Below are 20,420 nucleotides of genomic sequence, written 5' to 3' on the forward strand. Positions count from 1 at the left end.
AATACCGGTAGTAAACAAATACCGGATACCGGTATATCAAAATTTTTCGTAGTACGATGGCGCGGTGGTAGTGGCGTTAGTGCGGCACGTCATATAGGTATTGTCATGAACACAGGTTCAATTGGCGCATGCGGACGGAACAGCTTTTGGTGCGCGGCATGAGTATGAGTACATAAATACATTTTCTGCGGCTTTTCTTGATGCCGCTCTGCAAAATTCCGATCTTCCTAGTAGGCAAAAGATGTAACGGATTCAAAACACCAGTGACTAGGAATACAATTTTAATTCGATTTCAAAATTATATTTTGTAGAATGAAATAGATATAAAGTTTTTAATATACGAAGCACTCCCTATTAATCACATTAATTTATTATCTTCATCATATTATTGAATAAAACAAAAATAATTTTTTTTATAAATTTTTGGTCTATAGCAGGTCATCTGTTAGTTTTCTTTTAATTGTGTTGAATTATTATTTACTTTTATTTTAGAATTTCATAAACATAACATTTTAGCATAGAATATTTTTGTATGTTGAACCAACCCAGATATTTAGCATGTTTTTATTTTGTACAATATTTTGACATTAATTTTGTTGTTCTTTACAGAATGTGTTATCTTTCTATGAGATTCGTTTCTTTCCAAGCACACCAGTAGCGACTTTTGAAACTAAGGTATAGAGACATTTTATGATTAGATTGAAATAGGTTGATATTTTCACCAAAATTATTATTATGCACCTATAATATATAATTTTTTAGCCATATAAGTTGCATAAACTTGAAAATGGTCCGAGTTCAACCGTCACAGTGTCTTCGGAAGATGCTATTAAATATTATAAACAGATGCAAACTATTCGACGAATAGAAACAGCAATCTGCAGGTAATTTGTACAAGGAAAAAATAGTACGAGGTTTTTGTCATCTCTACTCTGGACAGGTAAATTAATAATTTGTTAAAAATGTACAGTTGAAACAATATGTTATCAATAGTTTTCATGCTATATTGCTATTTAATTTAGACTGTTTGCTGGTTTAAAACCATACATCATAGTTGTTTAAATAATATTAGTGTGTATCCGTATAAAATTTGTTTCTATAGGAAGCATGTGCTGTAGGAATGGAAGCTATGTTCCGTGATACTGATTCAATAATTACGGCATATCGTGCTCACGGTTGGACGTACCTTATGGGTGTGGGTCCTTTTAATGTATTATCAGAATTATCTGGGCATAAAAGTGGAAGTTCTCGTGCTAAAGGTGGTTCTATGCATATGTATGCCAAAAACTTTTACGGAGGCAACGGAATTGTTGGAGCACAGATAAATCCACTATTCTGTTTTTCGTACAGTGAAAATTTAAGAAATATTAGCAGTTATATTTTTTAATAAAAAAAACTTTTAATTGTAATTTTATGCACTCTATTTAATAATAATTTTATTTTTAGGTACCACTTGGTACTGGAATATCATTAGCTGCTAAATATTTAGGTACTGGTGGTGTGTGTTTTACCTTGTATGGTGATGGAGCTGCTAATCAAGGACAAATATTTGAGGCTTTCAATATGGCAAAATTGTTGGATAACCTTGTGTGTATGTTTGTGAAAATAATGGCTATGACATGGGAACTATAGCTCTAACCGTGCATCTGCTAGTGTAGCATATTATACACGAGGAGATTATATTCCTGGTATCTGGGTAGACGGTATGGATATTTTGGCTGTCAGAGAAGCTGCTCGTTTTGCCATAGATTATTGTTCTAGTGGTAAAGTACCATTAGTTTTGGAAACAGAAACTTACCGATACTCAGGACACTCTATGTCTGACCCGGGAACATCTTATAGAACTCGCGATGAAGTTCAAGAAGTGCGTCAAACAAGAGATCCAATAACATCGTTCAAAGAAAAAATCATAGGAGCTAATTTAGTTAATATTGATGAATTAAAGGTAAATATACTAATCTAAACTTAAGTAGGTATATTAAACACTAAATAGTAGGTATTATGGTAATAATTGTTCTATAAAGCAATTTCTTTAATTTTTTTAGAGTTGTTATTACCTATCAGTACACCTGTTGTAGGTACTACCTTGTTTTTCAACATCTTGTTTATTGTTTTTTTTTATAAACTATAGTGTTGTGGTGTTTTAAACAATTGTTTTATGTAAACAATATATGTCCATAATATTGTATAATAATAATAAATGTATTATTGTTTAGAAAATTGATGATGAAATTAAAGCTCAAATTGATGATGCTGTAAAGAGAGCAAAAGCAGACATGGAAATTCCATTGTCTGAACTTGCAGGTGATGTTTATTCAAAACCACTTGAGACTACAATGAGAGGAGTAAGTCCATTTCAGAGTTTGGAACACATAAGAATTGGACCAGCTATAAATTAAAAATAAAATGTAAATGTATTTATTTATAATTCTTAAAGTTCAAACTGTACATTTACTAAAATATTCAGTCCATTTATTATATTCATAATTTTTTTTATTAGATATGTTTGTGTATGTAATATATGCTCTAAGGCGCTTTATTATTAAATTGTATTGTTTAACTTTTAGTACAAGAGAAAAAATATATTTTTGTTGGATAATAAAAATGTTAAATATTTATTTAACCTAAAAAAATTCTAATGCTTTTTTAAATCGAAATGTACCTATATTAGAGCAATAAACAGTTGTATTTGTTAATCAATAATGAATGTAGTAATTATTATTAGTAGAGTAATATTTTTTTTTAAATAATGTGTTCGTTTCAGTGGCGTACCGATAGGGTGGCATGACGTCAATGCGCCACAAGCCCATGAGGGCCCTTCAAGAAATGTCACAAATCCAAAAAAAACAAATCACCATTATTACAAAATTAAAATATAAGATGATCTTAAAAAAAAATTAAATTCTTGTAAAATTAAATCACTCTGAAATTGACTACATTTACTATTTAGAATAATGACCGTGAGTGACTGACACGGTTATATTTTATACATTATTTTATCTGTTATAGCATCTCGTCTATGTTGTTGATATTGTAATAATTGTGGAACGGTTAGATTAAGTTATCCTTTTGTTAAAAATGTAGACAGTAGATCCTTTTTTTTAGACAAATATTATTTTACAGTGTCCAAATCTGGTTTAAAAATCGGACATCATGGCTTTGTTATACTATTATAATTCAAAAAGCGTATTGAAGGTAGTTCAGGCTATCATTGGCGTGTACTGTGTGCAGACTTTTTTCACAGGATATGCCTATATTTTTAAATATGCATAGCTAAATACAAAAAATAATTCCCCAATAACTCTTAGTATAAATAATTTGTCTCACAATATAAAATACGAATCAAAATAACACGCAAGATCTAATTTTTGGTTTTAGATATTTTAATTTGAAAAGTTTGTATTCATCTCATTCAAATGACAGTATAAGATCCTAAAAAAATATGATCATATTTATAATAATAGAAAATTAGATAATTTAGACAAATAATTTTGATCTAATTTGTAAATATTTTTTCATTTTTGATAGTAGGTAGTATGAAACGGAGTTTGTCGTTTGCGCATCATTAGTACCTTAGTTAAGAAATTTTGTAGGTCGTTTGCGCATCGCAAATTTTAACAATAGAAAGGTACCTACTACCTTTTACCTATCTACCTATTAGTGATATAACCGGATATATTGGTGAGATAATAATATATATAACTGATAAATGATCATTTATAAGCGTATCAACCACGGTTGTAGATTTATACGAAAGATGATTAAATAATATTATATATTTTTTTTTTTTTTTGGTAAATGTGAATATTAATTTTTTATTTTTTTTTTAAATATGAATTATGAATATTGACGATTATTTTCGTAAGTGTAAATAAAACCTGGTAATTTGGAATGCGCAATCGGCCTATAAAAAGGTTATTTGTAACAATAGCTAGGGAAAACACCCTATGCCTTTTTAACAATAGCTATGCGCAAACGGCCTATATAAAGATTTTTTTTAACAATAGCAATCGGAAAACACCCTATGCCTTTTTTAACAATAGTGATGCGCAAACGGCCTACAAAAAAGGTCATTCATTACAATAGCGATGCGCAAACGTCCTACGCCCGTATGAAAGTAAGCAACAGCGCTAAGGTCAACATTTTCAATGACAAAACTTATAATTCCCACGAAATAATAGATTTTGACTTTAACTATTAACATGAGTTGCCAATCCATTTTAATATGTATAGAGAGGTACCTACTATTTATCTGTGGTGATTATGAAATATTGGCCCGCGATAATATAATTTTGAAATCTAATTAATATTTGATATCAACTCTCAACTCCCAATATTTTAATAAGAAAAAATAAAAATATTGCAATCCTCATCCAGAACTAAAATACTATGAACTATCTAAGTTCATGATTTTGATCAAAACATTTACAAATAAAAACTATGATTATGATAACTCTGCAGGGGATGTCCTTACACATTTGTAAAATTAAAGGCCAGCTGAATTATTTTGCAACATGCATTAGAAGTTCTAGTTACGCCACTGGCCACTGGTTCATTTCATATTGAAAGTCTACTGATTGCCAAATAATATTTTTTCTACTGATTAAGTACATTAAAACTTATCTTCCACCAAATTTACTTTTTAAGTTCTCTAACTTAAGTTCAGTATTGGTTCAATGGTTTTAATTATCTAAAATTATAAAATCCAAAAAACTTCTTTATGTGGAGTTGAATGTGTGAGTAAAATTCCTAATATCTTGTTATCTTATGTAATAAAATAAAAATGTTTATATGTTAGGTTCATTATATTTTATTAATATTTTGTAGGTAATGCAGCTAATATGAATTATTAATTATGATCATATTTACATACTTCATACAACACTTATTATATTTGTATATTATAATGTATAAGAACACTTTTTACATATATACATATTATACTAAATAATAATTGAGTAATAAATATGCGTACCTATGTGGTCATATAGATTAATTTCAAGTGCATTTTGCATGCTACAGCTGGCCACATTGAAAAGTATAACTGTTTTAGTAAACTTTTCTTGTAGACCTTGAAATTTAAGTAAAAATTCAAACTTTAAATGCTTATAAAAAAAAATTGTGTATTTTCAATATTTTTCAACTCCTATAATTTTCAAATATCAATATATCAGGAGCCTTGTATTAAATTTTCACGCTTTTTGACCCAACAAATGAAACTTTATTGACAATTCTAGAATAAAAACTAAAAAAATTGAAAATTGAAAATATGCTACGTTACGCAATTGTAAGACAGCGACAACAAATGGCCGAGTAACGTCCTCTTAAATGAAATATTCCCTAGGTATTTAATAGTATTATACTATTTATGTTGGTAATTTCTAATAGCTTCCTTACTCCACACTCTCCTCACTCCTCAGAATTAAATACATCCCAAAGAATTCTATTGGTTTGAACTTTGAAGTACATTTGAAATTACAACAAATAAACATTAATCATACAACGGAAAACAATATAAATCTGAATCAACAATTGAAAATTATTTATTTAGTCGTAAGAGAGACCGTTTGTGTAGAGTTTCTAAGTGTATTAATTCCACTTTCCCAAACAAAATATTATATATAAACAAACTGAATATACCATAATATTATAAAAACATCATAAATCATAACTTAAGTCAATTGTTTCTAAATTATTTTGTGATAAAAATGTCAATAATATATTACATTTAAATGTCCAATAAAACATAAATTATGTTTGTTATCTGCATTCTATAAATGTTAGTAATACTGTTATTAGATTACAAAACAATCTAAATACAATATAATATGTTTATTACGTTGAATTATCAACATTTAAATGTCAATACAATATAACTATTTATAATAATAATAAATAAATAACTAATGAACTAGGGTATAATATTTGTTATTCTGTGATTTCCTTGTAGTTTGACTCAATCAGATATATTTTCTGTATGTTTATATATTAGGCAAATACAAATCGGGAAAACTCTATACATATACTGGTAACCGATACAATAACAATTTGTTATGAAAGCTTGAATTTAAGACAAAACTATTTGAGTTTAACGTAGTAGCTGCGCCGCCTGATTCGATCGCTGACCGTTTCTTCACTACAATTTCCTATTGTCCAGTCCAATAAGGCTGGAGAACCATGGTGATAATAATGATTGTTGTCTTCTTTTGGGACCAAACTCTTGGAAGAAGTGGTAGCAGTAGTAGTGGATGATGACGATGAAGACGATGGTGGGTCTTCGTCGTTATTGATGCTTGAACTATTAAATTTTGATGTTGATCTACGATCAACAGACAACGGTATGCTGCTCAAAGTTCGAGTTCGGTATTCACCCAAACTCTTCAACGAATACGATTTAGATAAGAGACTGTTCTCAGAATTTGTCTTGAAATCATGGCGGGAAGCAGTAGTTGTAGCAGAGGTCACATCTGAACGGTCGAAAAGTGCATATGGACTAACACTACGAGGCCCAGAATTTTTTGAATTTTCCTCGTTATTTCCAGATTCCGCCATCATTGTTACTTGCAGCAACAAGTTATTTTCAGTTGATGGCGCAGTTTCAGTAGAAGCATTGCAGCTAAACGATCTTGAAAATTGCCTGGAACAAGAGTTGGACGGTTGGCGACGGTATTTCTCTAAAATTCGGTCCACGCGAGACTGGCGTTCCTTGATAGGTTCTGAAGGCATGTTGTACACAGATGGCTGGGTTATATGTTTTGGAGGCGGTGACATCGGCAGTTTTGTTGCGTTGATCTTGTCACGGTAGTTTAAGTATTCATTATTAGTTGTGGTTTCCAGAACGCGTGGCAGAATGTGCTTGTACACTGGTGGTTTCTGAATATTAGTCGTTTTATCAGCATTTCTAAGCAGTTCTGAAAAACAAACAATTGGCAAACACTAGTTTAGAAACATCGTCAAAGTCACATAAATACACAGTCAAACAATTGTATTTATAAGAAAATTGTGTTAGTATCACTAAGAAAAAAGAGAGAGACAGTTGCGTACCTATAGATTTGTGGCATAGGTAATATGTATAGATTTGTTTTTGGTTTAAATTATGGACAGGCAGAAGGAAGTATCATTATTACTCGTCTTGTACACGTGGCACATGCACCGTCACATTGGCTGCAACAAAATAAAACACACACATGCAATACTCCAGCACAATCTTATACTTGTATGTTGTGTTGTGTAAAAAATATGATTCTCTTTTAATGAAAAAACTCCACTGACTAAAGTTTATTCAAACAAATTATTATTTTTTATATTAATTCAATATTTTTTACAAATATTGATTATAAATACAGTTCAGAGTACTGGTTCTAAATGTATACTTTGTTAAAAGGTTTTCCTTGCATTATAAGTTATAAGTTATGATATAATTAATTATTTTGTTTATTACTTAATTAATCATAATTATTTTTGAACTGATATAAAGCCTCAATTAAATTAAACAAATCAACAAATATAGTAATATATAATAACTTATAACATTATACGTCAATTGATTTCACTTTTTTAAATATTAACAGTTAAAAGTGAACATTAAAACCAATATTATGTTTAACATTTTTATTTTAATTTTATAAAATATATTATTTATTAGATGGTATATACTTACACACCTAACTTCATAAAAATATTGAAGACTAGAAGAAAAATATTTAAAATAAATTAAATATTTAATTATGTTATAAATATATTTAATATTTATGAAAGAAAGAATAGATTAAAACTTTAAAATTAATTCTTTTAATAGAAGTCGTAAAATTATAAATGTGTTAAAGAAATATTTATCATAATAATATGTCCGTTGGCATAACAAATTAATATAGAAATTAAAAATATTTGTTTTCGAGGTTCTCGGTGAAATAACAAGTTAGGATTATAATATTATGTACTTGTTATTTGAAATGTAATAACTTATTAAAATGTCTATAGATAACTCTTACAAAGAATTACAATTTTAAAAAGTTAATTTACATAATCTACACTTTATTCAGAGTAAGAAACTCCAGTTTCATGCATGCCAGATTGAGCCACAAATGTTGCTCAACCCCCCCCCCCCCCCACCAATACACACAAGTCCGGAAATTGGAAATGATTGTTTCCGATTTCATACCACGACTGCTATCTATTTCCTAATATACATTCAAGACATAGAGTGCCGGTAGTAAGGATAGATGAGCAGTTTTGACGTGTTTTATCAGTCAGCCCATTCTTATTCTGAATTGATTATACAAATATTTATTTATGAATCAATATGTATTCAAAATGTTACAAAATAAAGTGTGACAGTAGTCATAAAATTTTTATAGCTATTTTTTAAAAAAATATTATAAATACATACCTATTGTAATTAACTTTAATTATTATTTATTTAGTTTAAAATATATGGTTTAGAAAGTAAAGATATAAAACAATAAATACATACAATTATTTTATCTAGTAAATTAATTTATATATTATTTATGAACATAAATTTATTAAATACCCAAATATTACCTACTTTGTGAATACATAAATCAGTTTTAGTAACATTAAATTAATGTTTACTTCTTTGAATAAAAAACAATACTATATACTCCATTCACATTAAAAAGGAACCTCGGCGGCGACCAGTTTTCGTCAGGCAGAGGTCAGGCAACACCTGTTTGTGACCCCCACTGATCAACCATCTATGTGGTTAAGCCATGCCCCTGCGCACAAATCAGCAGCCGACGTTCCTTCTTAATGTAAATGGAGTATAGAAGTAGTTAGATGTGAAAGTGTTTTTATTTGTGTAGTGTGTATTGAATAAAGCAATGATTATCATATTTCTTGATAAGGTACAATTAATGTTATGTAAGAAGGCCTACACACCATTAATGTTCTATGCTACTGTCACAAAAACACAAATTAATATTGTAGCTAAATAGTATTGCCAAAAGATTATATTTTTCTTTCATAACGAATAAATAATAAAACCAACTTTTTGAAGCCCATAGTTTTAAAGGTATTAGTTTACCTTTAGTAGAAGCGTTAGATGGAGGAGTATCTTGAGTGGTAGAAACAAAACTTCTTCTCCATGGGGCACTGTCAGACCGATTAAATGATCGAGTTTCAGTTAGACGGCGACTATAAAATAATGTAACAAACATGAAATTGAATTAAAGTATAAGTTTTAAGAAAAACATACATTGGTGTTTGGTGGTCAAATATAGAACGATGATGATTGAAAAATGATCTTGGAAAGTCAGATGTTCTTCCTTCATCACTGCTCAATCTATTTGTTAAATCCCGTACCTAAGCATAAAATATAAATGTATATAAATTAATTTAAATTTTATAAATTCAAAAAATGTTTTTTACCCTGGATAGTAATGTAGAGAATAAATTCTCAGCAGTTAAGATTTCAAAACTGTCATCCTCCTCATCTGAACTTATACTTTCAGTTGATTGTAAATTTCTCATAGAAGGCCTTTGTCTGCGTGTGCTGCGCAATGTGAAACATCTAGGCTGACCACCAACTGTACCATTATCATCATCACCCTTATCACTATTTGAACTAAGACAAACAATTAATTATATTAAATTTGAAATATGTGTTAGTTAAAAGATTTATAACTTACTTTGTTCTAGAAAGTGCACTATTACTAGGCGTAACAAAACCTCCACCTTCAACCGCAATGGGTATAATAACTTCACGGGGAGACTTTCTTATTGGTTCTCCTAAGCTTACAATACTGCTATTACTATCTGTGTCCACTGTACTTTGTCGTGACAAATTACTGCAACTAGTCTTGGGACTAGTAACAGATGAAACTCTTTGAACTGGTTTTGGTTTTGGTTTTTCTTCTACTTCAAACCGTATAGGTATGATGTGTTCACGAAGTTGACTGTTTTGTCTCAAGACAGGTCTAAAATAAATTTAAAAATAATAAAGCTAAGGTAAGAATTTTTTTAAATTTGATAAGTGTGTCTATCAAAAAAAATAAATTATTCAACAATTAAAAAAAAAAAATTAATAATTTTATAGTAGAACACAATACTAGATTGAATAAGTATATTTAATAGCCATATATTAAATACATATAAAATACATAGGTGATTAATGAACATCAAAAAAATGTTCAAATATGAATTCCTGATCTTAATAATTAACTATGTATATAAATTCTACCTTGGCGGTAATGGTGCCACTGCAGTTGGAGTAGCTCCAGCAACTGGGAAAGATACTTCAGTGATACGTCTGGTTGGTTTAGGCACTTGAACAAAATGTTTTACTTCGGTTTTATAATTTGCATCTATTGAACCATTATCTTGAACTTTAGAATCATTAACAACGCTACTAACTGGTAACCTAAAATGAAATAAATATTTATGCTTCACATACATTAATTTTAAAATGTTAAGTATGATTTAATTATTTTTACTCGGGCTTAGCTAATTTTATCTCAGCTCTTGAAGTTTTCCTCTTTGGTTCAACCACTTTACTTGTATTACTGTCAGAAATGGAATCTCCAATTATCTAAACATAACCATAAAATCCATTAGAAGCTACAATTAAAATCAACATTTAAAAACGATTAATTCTATGTTACTCATAGTGTGCACTATGTTGAATTGTATATTAAAAAAGTTTCAAAATTATTTAATTTTTGAAATATAAGCCAAAAGTTTTCATTTATTAATTAAATAAGAAGAATATGAATTTTTTACATAATACTACAGGCAATTTTTTTAATTTAATTAATATATTTACCCTGATAGCATTTAAGCTTTTTCTCAAATCATCGGGAAGATTCTTAAAATCTTTATTTGAACGTGTTCCACAAATTGGTTCATTATTTAATGCCGACTCAGCTAATTTATTTAGACCAACTGTAGACTCTAAACTAAATTGTGGTTCTTTTGATGGTTCTCGAGTAGTTGACATATCAGACTCAATACTCTTTTTGGAACTATTTGATGAGCCACTACCAAGAGAACTTCTTCTTTTTTGATCAAAATTATTTTTTGCCATGGATTCAATTTGATCTAATTTTTCTACAGCTTCTAAAACTCTACTAGATCGTCGTCGGGCTCGTTCAACAGGTTTCACTACGTCAGCTTCACTATTTGTTGTAGATTGTAATGGAGATTGTGGTAGATCACTCTTTGAATTATTTTTAATAGATTTAGATGATTCTTTAGAAGTTGAAATTTCGAGATCATTTTCACCTGTATCAGACTGACTAGATTTTTTAGAACGACTAATGGAACGATCTCTTTTTTTTAATTTCTTAGGTTTTTTCTCCACTAAACACATAATTGATTATTTTAGTTTTACTGAAATATTTAAAAACAATAAAATTACAAGTATGACTTGTTATTAATACTTACCAGGTGAATCGGGTATTACAGCAGTTGCACGCGATGGAGATATACTTCCTAAACTTTGAGACCTTACAGGTCCTGTCTCAGATCGTACATCATTTTCAGCGTTACTTTGAGAAGGTGGAATACCTAAATTATTATTGGCTTCCTTGGGAGTAGGTGCTAAGGATAGTAACAAGTCTAATCTAACTGGAGCCGAGGAAGCCATTTCTTCTGCAATTCGCAAACATTGATTTCCATCAGAAAAACCTTCATTTAACCACTGATGTGAACAAATTATACGGATATCAGCACGTGCATTAGGATTTACTGTCATCATACTACGAATCAAAGGAGAAGCTCCTGGAAAATAGGATCATAATTTTGATTAAAAAAAATATATATATACATATAGTACTATGAAAATGTTTACTTACTTGATGGTTTTTTTGGTTCATAATATTCGCCCTGAGAAATCTGTCTAACCAGGCGTTTGAAATTTGATCCATCAAATGGCATTGTGCCATACACTAAAGTGTATAATAAAACACCTAAAGACCTTAAATTAAATTGTTTTATAAATTTTAATGCATAGTTATTATAGTTAGTATTTTTATATTTTAGTAAGATTATTCTTTAGCAGCATACCAGCAATCTACTTCGGGGCCATGATAAGGAGTACCAGTAACAATTTCTGGAGATGCATACAATGGACTACCACAATATGTTGACAAAAGTGCTTTGTGATTAAAAACATTTGACAGCCCAAAATCAGCAATCTATCAGTAAAAAATATGGGGAATTTTTAAAATAACATTGTAAAATATATCTCTATGTGTATAATAGAAAAACTGTCATATTTACTGATTTCATACTATATATTATAATTTAATATTTAAGTTATAACCAAATATATTTGTATCTTTTTTAGCAACACACCTTAGCATTTCCTTGTTCGTCCAATAATATGTTTTCCAATTTGAGATCACGATGACAAATATTATGCTAAAATATGAAAATGTATTATTATTATTTTTGAAAATCACAATCAAATAATGTTTAACTGTAAACTAAAATATTCACCTTATGACAATAAAAAATAGCAATAGCCACTTGTCTAAATATTCTTCTAGCTTCTTCCTCAGTGAGAACTTTTTTCTCGCTGAGAAAATCATAAAGTTCACCTCCAGCTGCATATTCCATTACTAAGACAATTTTTTCCCGATTTTCAAATACTAAATAAAAATATTAAAACAAATTAAAAAATATATTTAAAAATCAATTTAATTGATTGATATGAGAAGAAGTCCAGATTTTTTTAGTGAAAATCTACTAAAAAATATTTGCTATTATTTTAAATATAATCACATACATATCCATTCGGTAAAAATAATCTATGAATGGTATGTAGAAATTCAAATAAATTATTCTTGATTGACTTTCAAGCCATGTAAATATGATTATATGATTGTTTTGCTACCACTGAATTTTAACTTAAATGTAATATACTTGTATAAATTAACTACCTTCATATATATGAATAATATTAGGATGTTTTACAGAAGACATAATTTGTATTTCTCTCCTTATTCGTATTAAATCTGCTTCAGTCTCTATTTTCCGTTTCCTTATTGTTTTAATAGCAACCTATAAACAAGTAAATTAAAAATTAAAACCAAAAAAAATTATGGAATAATATTCAACAACCAATATTCATTGATTATTTCCAACATAATATAATATGAAACTAAATTGTAATAGCTTCATTTAAACCGAAAGTACTAACATGGTTTTAAAACATTACATGCATAATAAAATAAATGTGTCAATGCTATATGATTTTAGTTAACATTTAAAAACTATTCTAATTTCAATGTTTTTTCTCAAAATTGTGTTCAATAAAAATGTACTAATCTAAATGGCGGAGTAATTTAATTTACAATATGGGTTCAACACTTTAAATTAATGAGGGACAGAGTGGCCGAACGGACTACAGCGTCGGTTCTAATGCGCACTGTTGCCAGTTTGAATCCCAGCCACGGGCAGGATTACTCTCTGGGCAGGCAACTGTTTAGGCGGCGAGACCGCCATCCCCCAACCAGGCATGGCAGAAACCTACGGGTGCCCAATAAGAAAATCTGCCAAATAGGCATCCAAACTAGTCCTTTAGGTCTAATCTCGGACATAGCGCCATACTCAAAAAAAAAAAAAAACTTTAAATTAATAAATACTTTTTAGACGATCTATATTTATGAATAAATTGTTAAAAATATTTAAATATTTAAAAACAATTGATATTAAATTCTTGTATTTAATAAATTTATAAGATTTATATTGAATATAATATTATGCTTATATATTTGCTATACAAGCTAATATAAATAATCTATACCATAGAAATTAGTAATAACTAATAACACATAACAGTAATTATATTTTATTATTTTATCATGATGAATAGATTTTATAGTAATATAGTAATTCCCACATCTTTTTCAACATACCAATAATTAAAATTACTCTGGACTTATGAACTATGATTCATGATGTAAATTTTCTCAAATAATAAAGATATGAAACTATTTGAGTACATAAAAATATCATAACAATAAATATATGTATTCAGTAAATAATAATAGTTTTATAATGAATATAAAAATTTTTAAATTAAGTTGAATGAAAATGTAGAGTACTGTGGGTATTGCACTATCGACTTATATTAGAAATAGAGGTTTTAAAGGGTATATATTTATATACACTGTACTTATGTACATAATAAAATACTTGGTAGTTAAATTGTTAATGAAATTCTTGTTCTAACATAATAAAAATAGATAACTAAATAATTTATTAACTAATTTATGTCTTACCAGCTGTTCAGTTTCTTTACAAATACCTAATTGAACTTTACCACAAGATCCTTCTCCAAGTTTTTTCAGTATATCAAATCTATAAATAGAAATAAATTATTCAATAAAATATACTACTGTCTAAATATGTTAATGAACATGGATAATATTTGTATTTCTTTACTTTTGTTTTAATTTTTGTTTTCTATTATGCAAATGTATACCGCCACCATTTTTTTCTATACCTCGCATAATATTATCACACAAAGTTCCGTTTTCTGGAACAACCATTTTGTTAAGCACCTAAAAATAGATACCAATTAAAATCATGTAAATAAATAGATATTTAAACAAATCATAAAACTGTATTTAACTTTGGACGCAGTAATCTACGAATCTAAAATATATTACAATTTGATTATGTATAATTTTCAACTACCAGATGAATGTAAAAAAATAATATATGTTATTATTGTAACAACTAATTTTATACTTAAATATTTGAGAAAACTAAAATATATATTAATATTTACTTTATTTAAAGTACAAATATTGTAAAAACACCACTAAAACTCTGAAATGTATAAATCAGTTATGTGCAAACTATAAAAACAGGAAGTGTACAAAGTTGAATCGGCCCCCAGCCAACTTATAACTATCAATAACAAATTTAAATGATGTTGGTCATCTGACACTACAAAAAACTACAAATTATTATTTTTCGACATAAAAACACCCCCTTAACCTCCCTAACATTATTATATCACAATTAATGTAATCAATATATTAGTAATAAAAATAAAAAATGCATATTAATTTGTTCGATTTGTAAGTATAGGTAACAATAAATATTGCATTTAAATTTGCCATTTTTTTAAAATATATATAACAGTATAATATTATATAGTTGGAGATATGTGGCAACTGGCAATAAATTTAATGAGATCCAGTGGAATTGATACGGGGGGGGGGGGGGATTAAGGGGATAAATCCACCCCATAGGCCGTATATAATATACAACATTTTTCAGAGTCCTAACATAGTAACATAAGGCGTCTAGCTTTAAGAGTGGGGATACTTAATAAAATCATTCCCACCCCCTTTCCCATGACAAAAACCTAAATACGCCACTGATGAGATCAGACCTTTAGGCACATGCTTACGGTACAATTAATAGTTATAAAAAACTATGATTTCTCCCCGGATTTCCCATATAATAAACTTAAACTAATAATCATTTAAGATTTTTGAAATTAAAAATAATAATTAATAATGTACCTACCTAATACAAGTGCCAAGTATCATTTAACTATTTTAACTGTATTTGAGATATTAATAAATTCCCAACAAACAAATACAGTAATATTAAATATGTCTATGGTTGCCACAGTGATTATTTCCCTAACAATCCTAAAAAGTTTTAGTTATGTTGTTTTTATAGGTTTAAATTTTACTACTAGCATGTTTTAAAGCAATTTAATAAAAATCAAACTCTTCCAGTATCCATGAAATCAGCCATCAATTTATTGAATTAAAAAACAAGAAAGACTATTATCAGAAACTGTTTTTTTAATATGTAATTAGATAAGAACGTAATATACACAAAAATAAATATAGGTGACTCTCGGTGCCTTAGACCTTGATAGCTTAACTTTTTCAATATCTAAAATAAAACAATTCCCTATCAAACTGTCACGTGTTTATGTAAACTTGAAAGACTCGATGCCTAATTTATTTTCAATCTCAATAAATAAAATAAAGTCTATCATATTCAATTGTCATATAAAATTTAAAGAAACGATATATTTTTAAATATTGACATAAAAATTGTTAATACTTTTATCAATGAATTTATTTAAATTTTTGTTAGTTAGATCTAAAGTTAATTTAAAATATTTATATAACCACTTGAGCCCAATAAATTATTGCAAATTATTATTATTAAATTATCAAGTATTTAAACAAAGAAAAAAATAAACTTTAGCGTTTAATAAGATAATTTTAATTACAAGCACGTGCAATTGAATTGATTTGAATATATTTGTACATATATATATTATAGGTAATAAATCATAAATGGTAAAGAAATAAAATTTGATTGTACAAACAAAAATATTATCAATATTAAACAAAATAGGTTGGTACTAGATAAGTCATAGGGAGTAAGTGTCTTATGAATAACTAGTAATTAGTTTATTATGTAATTACAATGTAACAGTTGATTCTGAAAAGTATAATATTATCCAGAATATTGACTGAAATATAAATACTGAGATGAATATCTTCATTGATTAGTGATTTCTTTGTTGTAACATTAATCAATTAAATAAACTTAAATTATCTAACTATATTGTTTTTTGAAACTTAATAATACCTAATAATTTTTTTTATTGAATAATTATAAGCTAAATTCTTATTTTGATTTTCACGATAATTTAAGATATTTAGGTCAACTATATTTCATAGATAATACATAATAGCTATTATAATTATTACTTATTAAGGTAACTAAATCAAAAAATATCCAAATATTTAAAAAATAATATTGTTGGTAAGTTATCAATATATTAGTTTAATTAATAATAATCGTCATAATTTAAACATTTTAAACTAGGTAAATATGAAAAATTATGAAAATAATTAAACATTCTAATAAATTTACTAACCAATTTAATTGTTCAAATAGGTAGGTTTAAAATTTAGTATATGCTTATTTATTCTATCAATATCAACAAATTATAGAATTACATCTTGGCTAGCCTAAAAGTGTTGGCAAATTCTTAAGTATTTTATAACATGACTGATTAAAAACTTGACTAGCTAATGACTATTTTAACTGTTAGCCTGACACAAACAAGTATGCCATGATCTATTGAATTTTGGCAAAAATAGTAATTAATAATACTGAAATAGCAAAGTGGTACAGCCTAATATATGTAACGTCAATAACTGACTGTAATAAATGTCACAAAATCTAATATTAGACAAAATAAAATGTGTAAGTATCTTACTTGTTAAGGCACGTTCACAAATCACAAGTATCGTGTTTCGTTGTCAGTATCCCGTTTGAGTGTTTTGATCGGAAACCCTCACGAAACCATTTGCACAATCGCGATCAATACCTAGCATATGATATTAAATTTTTATTTCGTTTTTGTCAACCACACAAGTACAACAACAGACGTGTGACTGTGGTCACACGACGATCGGACATGTATGGGGCAGTAGATGGAAAAAATTTGACATTTTTGAAAAAAAATTTCAAACCAGAACTGAGAGGAACTCGAAAAATCAAAAACAAAAATGCGAAAAATTAAAAAAAAAAATGCGAAAACCCCGCACCGATAGTACCAGTGCAGTGTTATGATTTAATCGAAATATACGCAGGAAAACGTCGAAATAAAAGTCTTTGCGTGTGGAAAAAGAATTAGGATAGAAGCGTTTGCGGCGGGCGGATGGTGGCTATTTTTAGCATTTCAAGATACATTCTCGCACACGCGTTACCCCACTCCGCCGGCGGCCACGGCGATTGGCAGCGGCCACGACGTCGGACTATATATATTTGTGATATTATTTTATGTTCCTCTTCCCGTTCGCAGCGCCGTCCTGGAATTCTGCAACGACGGCGACGGCGGCGGTGGCGGCAACGGTCGCACGCGATCTGCCATCACGAATCACGATCGTGTAGTGCGGCGGTGCCTAGCAGTGTCGGCGGCGCGACGATCGAAACGCGACTCGACGTCTCGGGAGAATCGCAAATGGATATTATTCTAAAACGGAACGGGAAGAGTGAAAGAGAGACACGTTCTTTGTTTTTATAATTTTTACAATTTCCAATTTTATGTGCTCATAAACGGGTCGATACCATAATGTTCGGCGCATTATTATATAGCGATTAGCGGTGGCTTCACAGTTCGCAATATTCACATAATATTATTGTTGTTGTTGTTTTAATAGTTTATTATTATTATTATTGTTTTTCGATATCACAAAAACACATTTTTTATTTTCTTATCAATACTCAATACGTACCTTCACGACCGTATCACCGTATTGTTCTATGGTATCACGTTCCACCGGTTGACGACCGTATCGCGTTGTCGTCGCGGGTGATAACAGATTGCTTGCGGCGGGTCACCAGCTGATCCGCCCGCGTAAAAAACCCCGATTTTCGGGCCGCGCGGGGAATAATAGCTAATTATTACGAATGTTCTGGATTGATCTGTCGGGAGGAGAGGCTGTTGTAATAGTCAGTTTTCTTGAAATTTTTCGTTTTCGGTTATTGTTAGGTGTTTAACGGCAACTCGATCAAAACGCCACGTTTTATACTGACGAAAACGAATGAATGGCGACGAATGTGTGTTTTAATAATATTTTCGTCGCGAAACTCCGGCCGGCCTCTCGCACGGCGGCGGTTATAAGCGACGAGACGCGAAGAGATGCAGCCTGCTCTTCGAGCGTTGTAAACATCATGGTTGTGCAGTTTTATTTTATTTTTATGATAATAATAATAAAAGAAAAATATATTGTCGCCCTCGCCACCGAAACACTATACAGCCCACGCGTCCAAGTCTCGCGTGCGCATGGGCGTCATGAATAAAATATAATAAGATGAAAGTAAAAAATAATATTGTTATAATGACGGGTGCACGATATTGCGTTGCGATTAGTGGACCAAAGGTTGTATTGTCGTCGGATTATTATTATTATTATTATTATTCCTTCGTTTTTAATATTGCGTTAAACAGTTTCCCAAATTTACGATCGTCTAACCAATTTTATCTACCTATACAGGGTGTAACAAGAAGACCTAACAGATGAAATAACTTGTTCTATATGAATAATTTAAAACTTTTTTTATACATTATTAAGTCACATGCTTTACACGTATAATATTATAAAAATATTTTTATTTTTTAATACCTACGGAAAATAAAAAATTTTAAATTTGATATCCAATTTGATAGCCAATTTGAAAATCTGATTGTAAGAACAATTTTGATGGTAAAATTATATATCTAAGTCGAGTAGTATATTTTTTAGAATTTTTTAAAATATCAATATTATTTTGAGTAAATTTATTTAGAACGTGATAACTTTTTTCAAATTATTATTTTTGGGAATTTCCTTACATTAGTATATTTTTAATTATTTACTAGTCATATAACTGTCACAATTATTATCATACCTTTAAGTATTTTAATTTTTTTTTTATCAGGTCTTCCTGTTCACCCTGTATACTATAATATAGACGTTTATATTGTAGTTTCAAATTGTCAACGGAGTAAGGTTGAACTGCACCAACGCGTGCCCATATATCTATATAAGGATATAAGTATATAACCCATGTTCTGAAATCTCAACAGTGTACGATTATCAGAGTATCCTACCACAGAATATATTTCTACCTTCCTACTTTTCGGCCATATATTACCTATAAGCGGCCAAATAAAATAATAATGTACTTAGTACTATTATATTGAATACAAACGAACGTTTAATTTTTCCAATATCCGTTATCATTTGAATAAACTGTTAAATCGAAATCAAATATATAATATATTTAACTTTCAATTATAAGCTATAAATTAACGTAAATACATAGGTAGTATACTGTATACAGTTTTCAGTAGGTTTAAGTATCTACACCTAGATACTGAACCACTGATTTACTAATTTGTTAATACAAATGTAAAAATTAAACATTTGCCACTTTTTTTATTACATAATTGTGCAATAGAATTTGGAACAGCGCCAGCTAAATTATATAAGTAATTAATAATTATAGTCTATAGATAGTAGATACTATATAGGCATATAGACTTATAGGTACTAGATACATTATATATTTATACACTATGACTAAATGTATCCTCTGTAAATTGTAATATTTTATTTGCTACCCAATTCTTATGTACTTGAAATTCGATTTTTACTATTTATTTATTTTACCATCATGGTAAATGTAATTTATTTTCCATATTATTTAAAACGTTTACGTTGCAACTTGCAACCAATCTATTATCTACATTCAGATATTCTATAAAAAACAGAAAGCAATATATAAAAAAATTAGATTATTATTTATTTTAAAAATAACTAAACAAAACATGTATATTGTAATTTTATTGAATTTAGGTTTTGATATTTGGTTAAAAATAAGATATATTGAAGACATTCGGGGGTCCAGACCCC

The 20,420-nt window shown here is 28.9% G+C and overlaps 2 protein-coding genes across 4 annotated transcripts; one reads left to right on the forward strand and one right to left on the reverse strand.

Moving 5' to 3' along the window:
• The first annotated feature begins 831 nt into the window (after positions 1–831).
• Positions 832–2,399, forward strand: LOC132952383 (probable pyruvate dehydrogenase E1 component subunit alpha, mitochondrial). The gene is given in 7 exon segments (XM_061024678.1): positions 832–876; positions 878–940; positions 1,103–1,319; positions 1,445–1,579; positions 1,582–1,628; positions 1,631–1,945; positions 2,217–2,399. Coding segments are annotated over 7 exon segments (990 nt in total). The 5' UTR covers positions 832–846.
• A 3,126-nt stretch (positions 2,400–5,525) lies between these two features.
• LOC132952057 (probable serine/threonine-protein kinase MARK-A) lies at positions 5,526–18,573 on the reverse strand. Of its 3 annotated transcripts, none has more exons than XM_061024186.1 (18): positions 18,258–18,573; positions 17,237–17,347; positions 14,410–14,528; positions 14,247–14,325; positions 12,903–13,023; positions 12,460–12,611; positions 12,316–12,381; positions 12,025–12,155; positions 11,814–11,935; positions 11,404–11,739; positions 10,784–11,319; positions 10,455–10,549; positions 10,202–10,381; positions 9,651–9,938; positions 9,391–9,586; positions 9,218–9,324; positions 9,047–9,156; positions 5,526–6,911 (listed from the first exon to the last, which is right to left on the reverse strand). In XM_061024186.1, the coding sequence occupies exons 3-18, from the start codon at positions 14,514–14,516 to the stop codon at positions 6,079–6,081; spliced, it is 3,459 nt and encodes a 1,152-aa protein (XP_060880169.1). In that variant the 5' UTR covers positions 14,517–14,528; positions 17,237–17,347; positions 18,258–18,573; the 3' UTR covers positions 5,526–6,078. The 3 variants fall into 3 exon arrangements, 2 of the variants coding, with proteins under 2 accessions (XP_060880169.1, XP_060880170.1); XM_061024187.1 differs by lacking the exon at positions 18,258–18,573 and adding an exon at positions 17,730–18,204; XR_009665442.1 differs by lacking the exon at positions 18,258–18,573 and adding an exon at positions 7,045–7,164 and having other exon boundaries at positions 6,773–6,911; positions 17,237–18,208.
• Between the last annotated feature and the right edge of the window lie 1,847 nt (positions 18,574–20,420).

Source organism: Metopolophium dirhodum, chromosome 9 (genome assembly GCF_019925205.1).
Source record: "Metopolophium dirhodum isolate CAU chromosome 9, ASM1992520v1, whole genome shotgun sequence".
Classification (NCBI taxonomy): Eukaryota; Metazoa; Arthropoda; class Insecta; order Hemiptera; family Aphididae; genus Metopolophium; species Metopolophium dirhodum.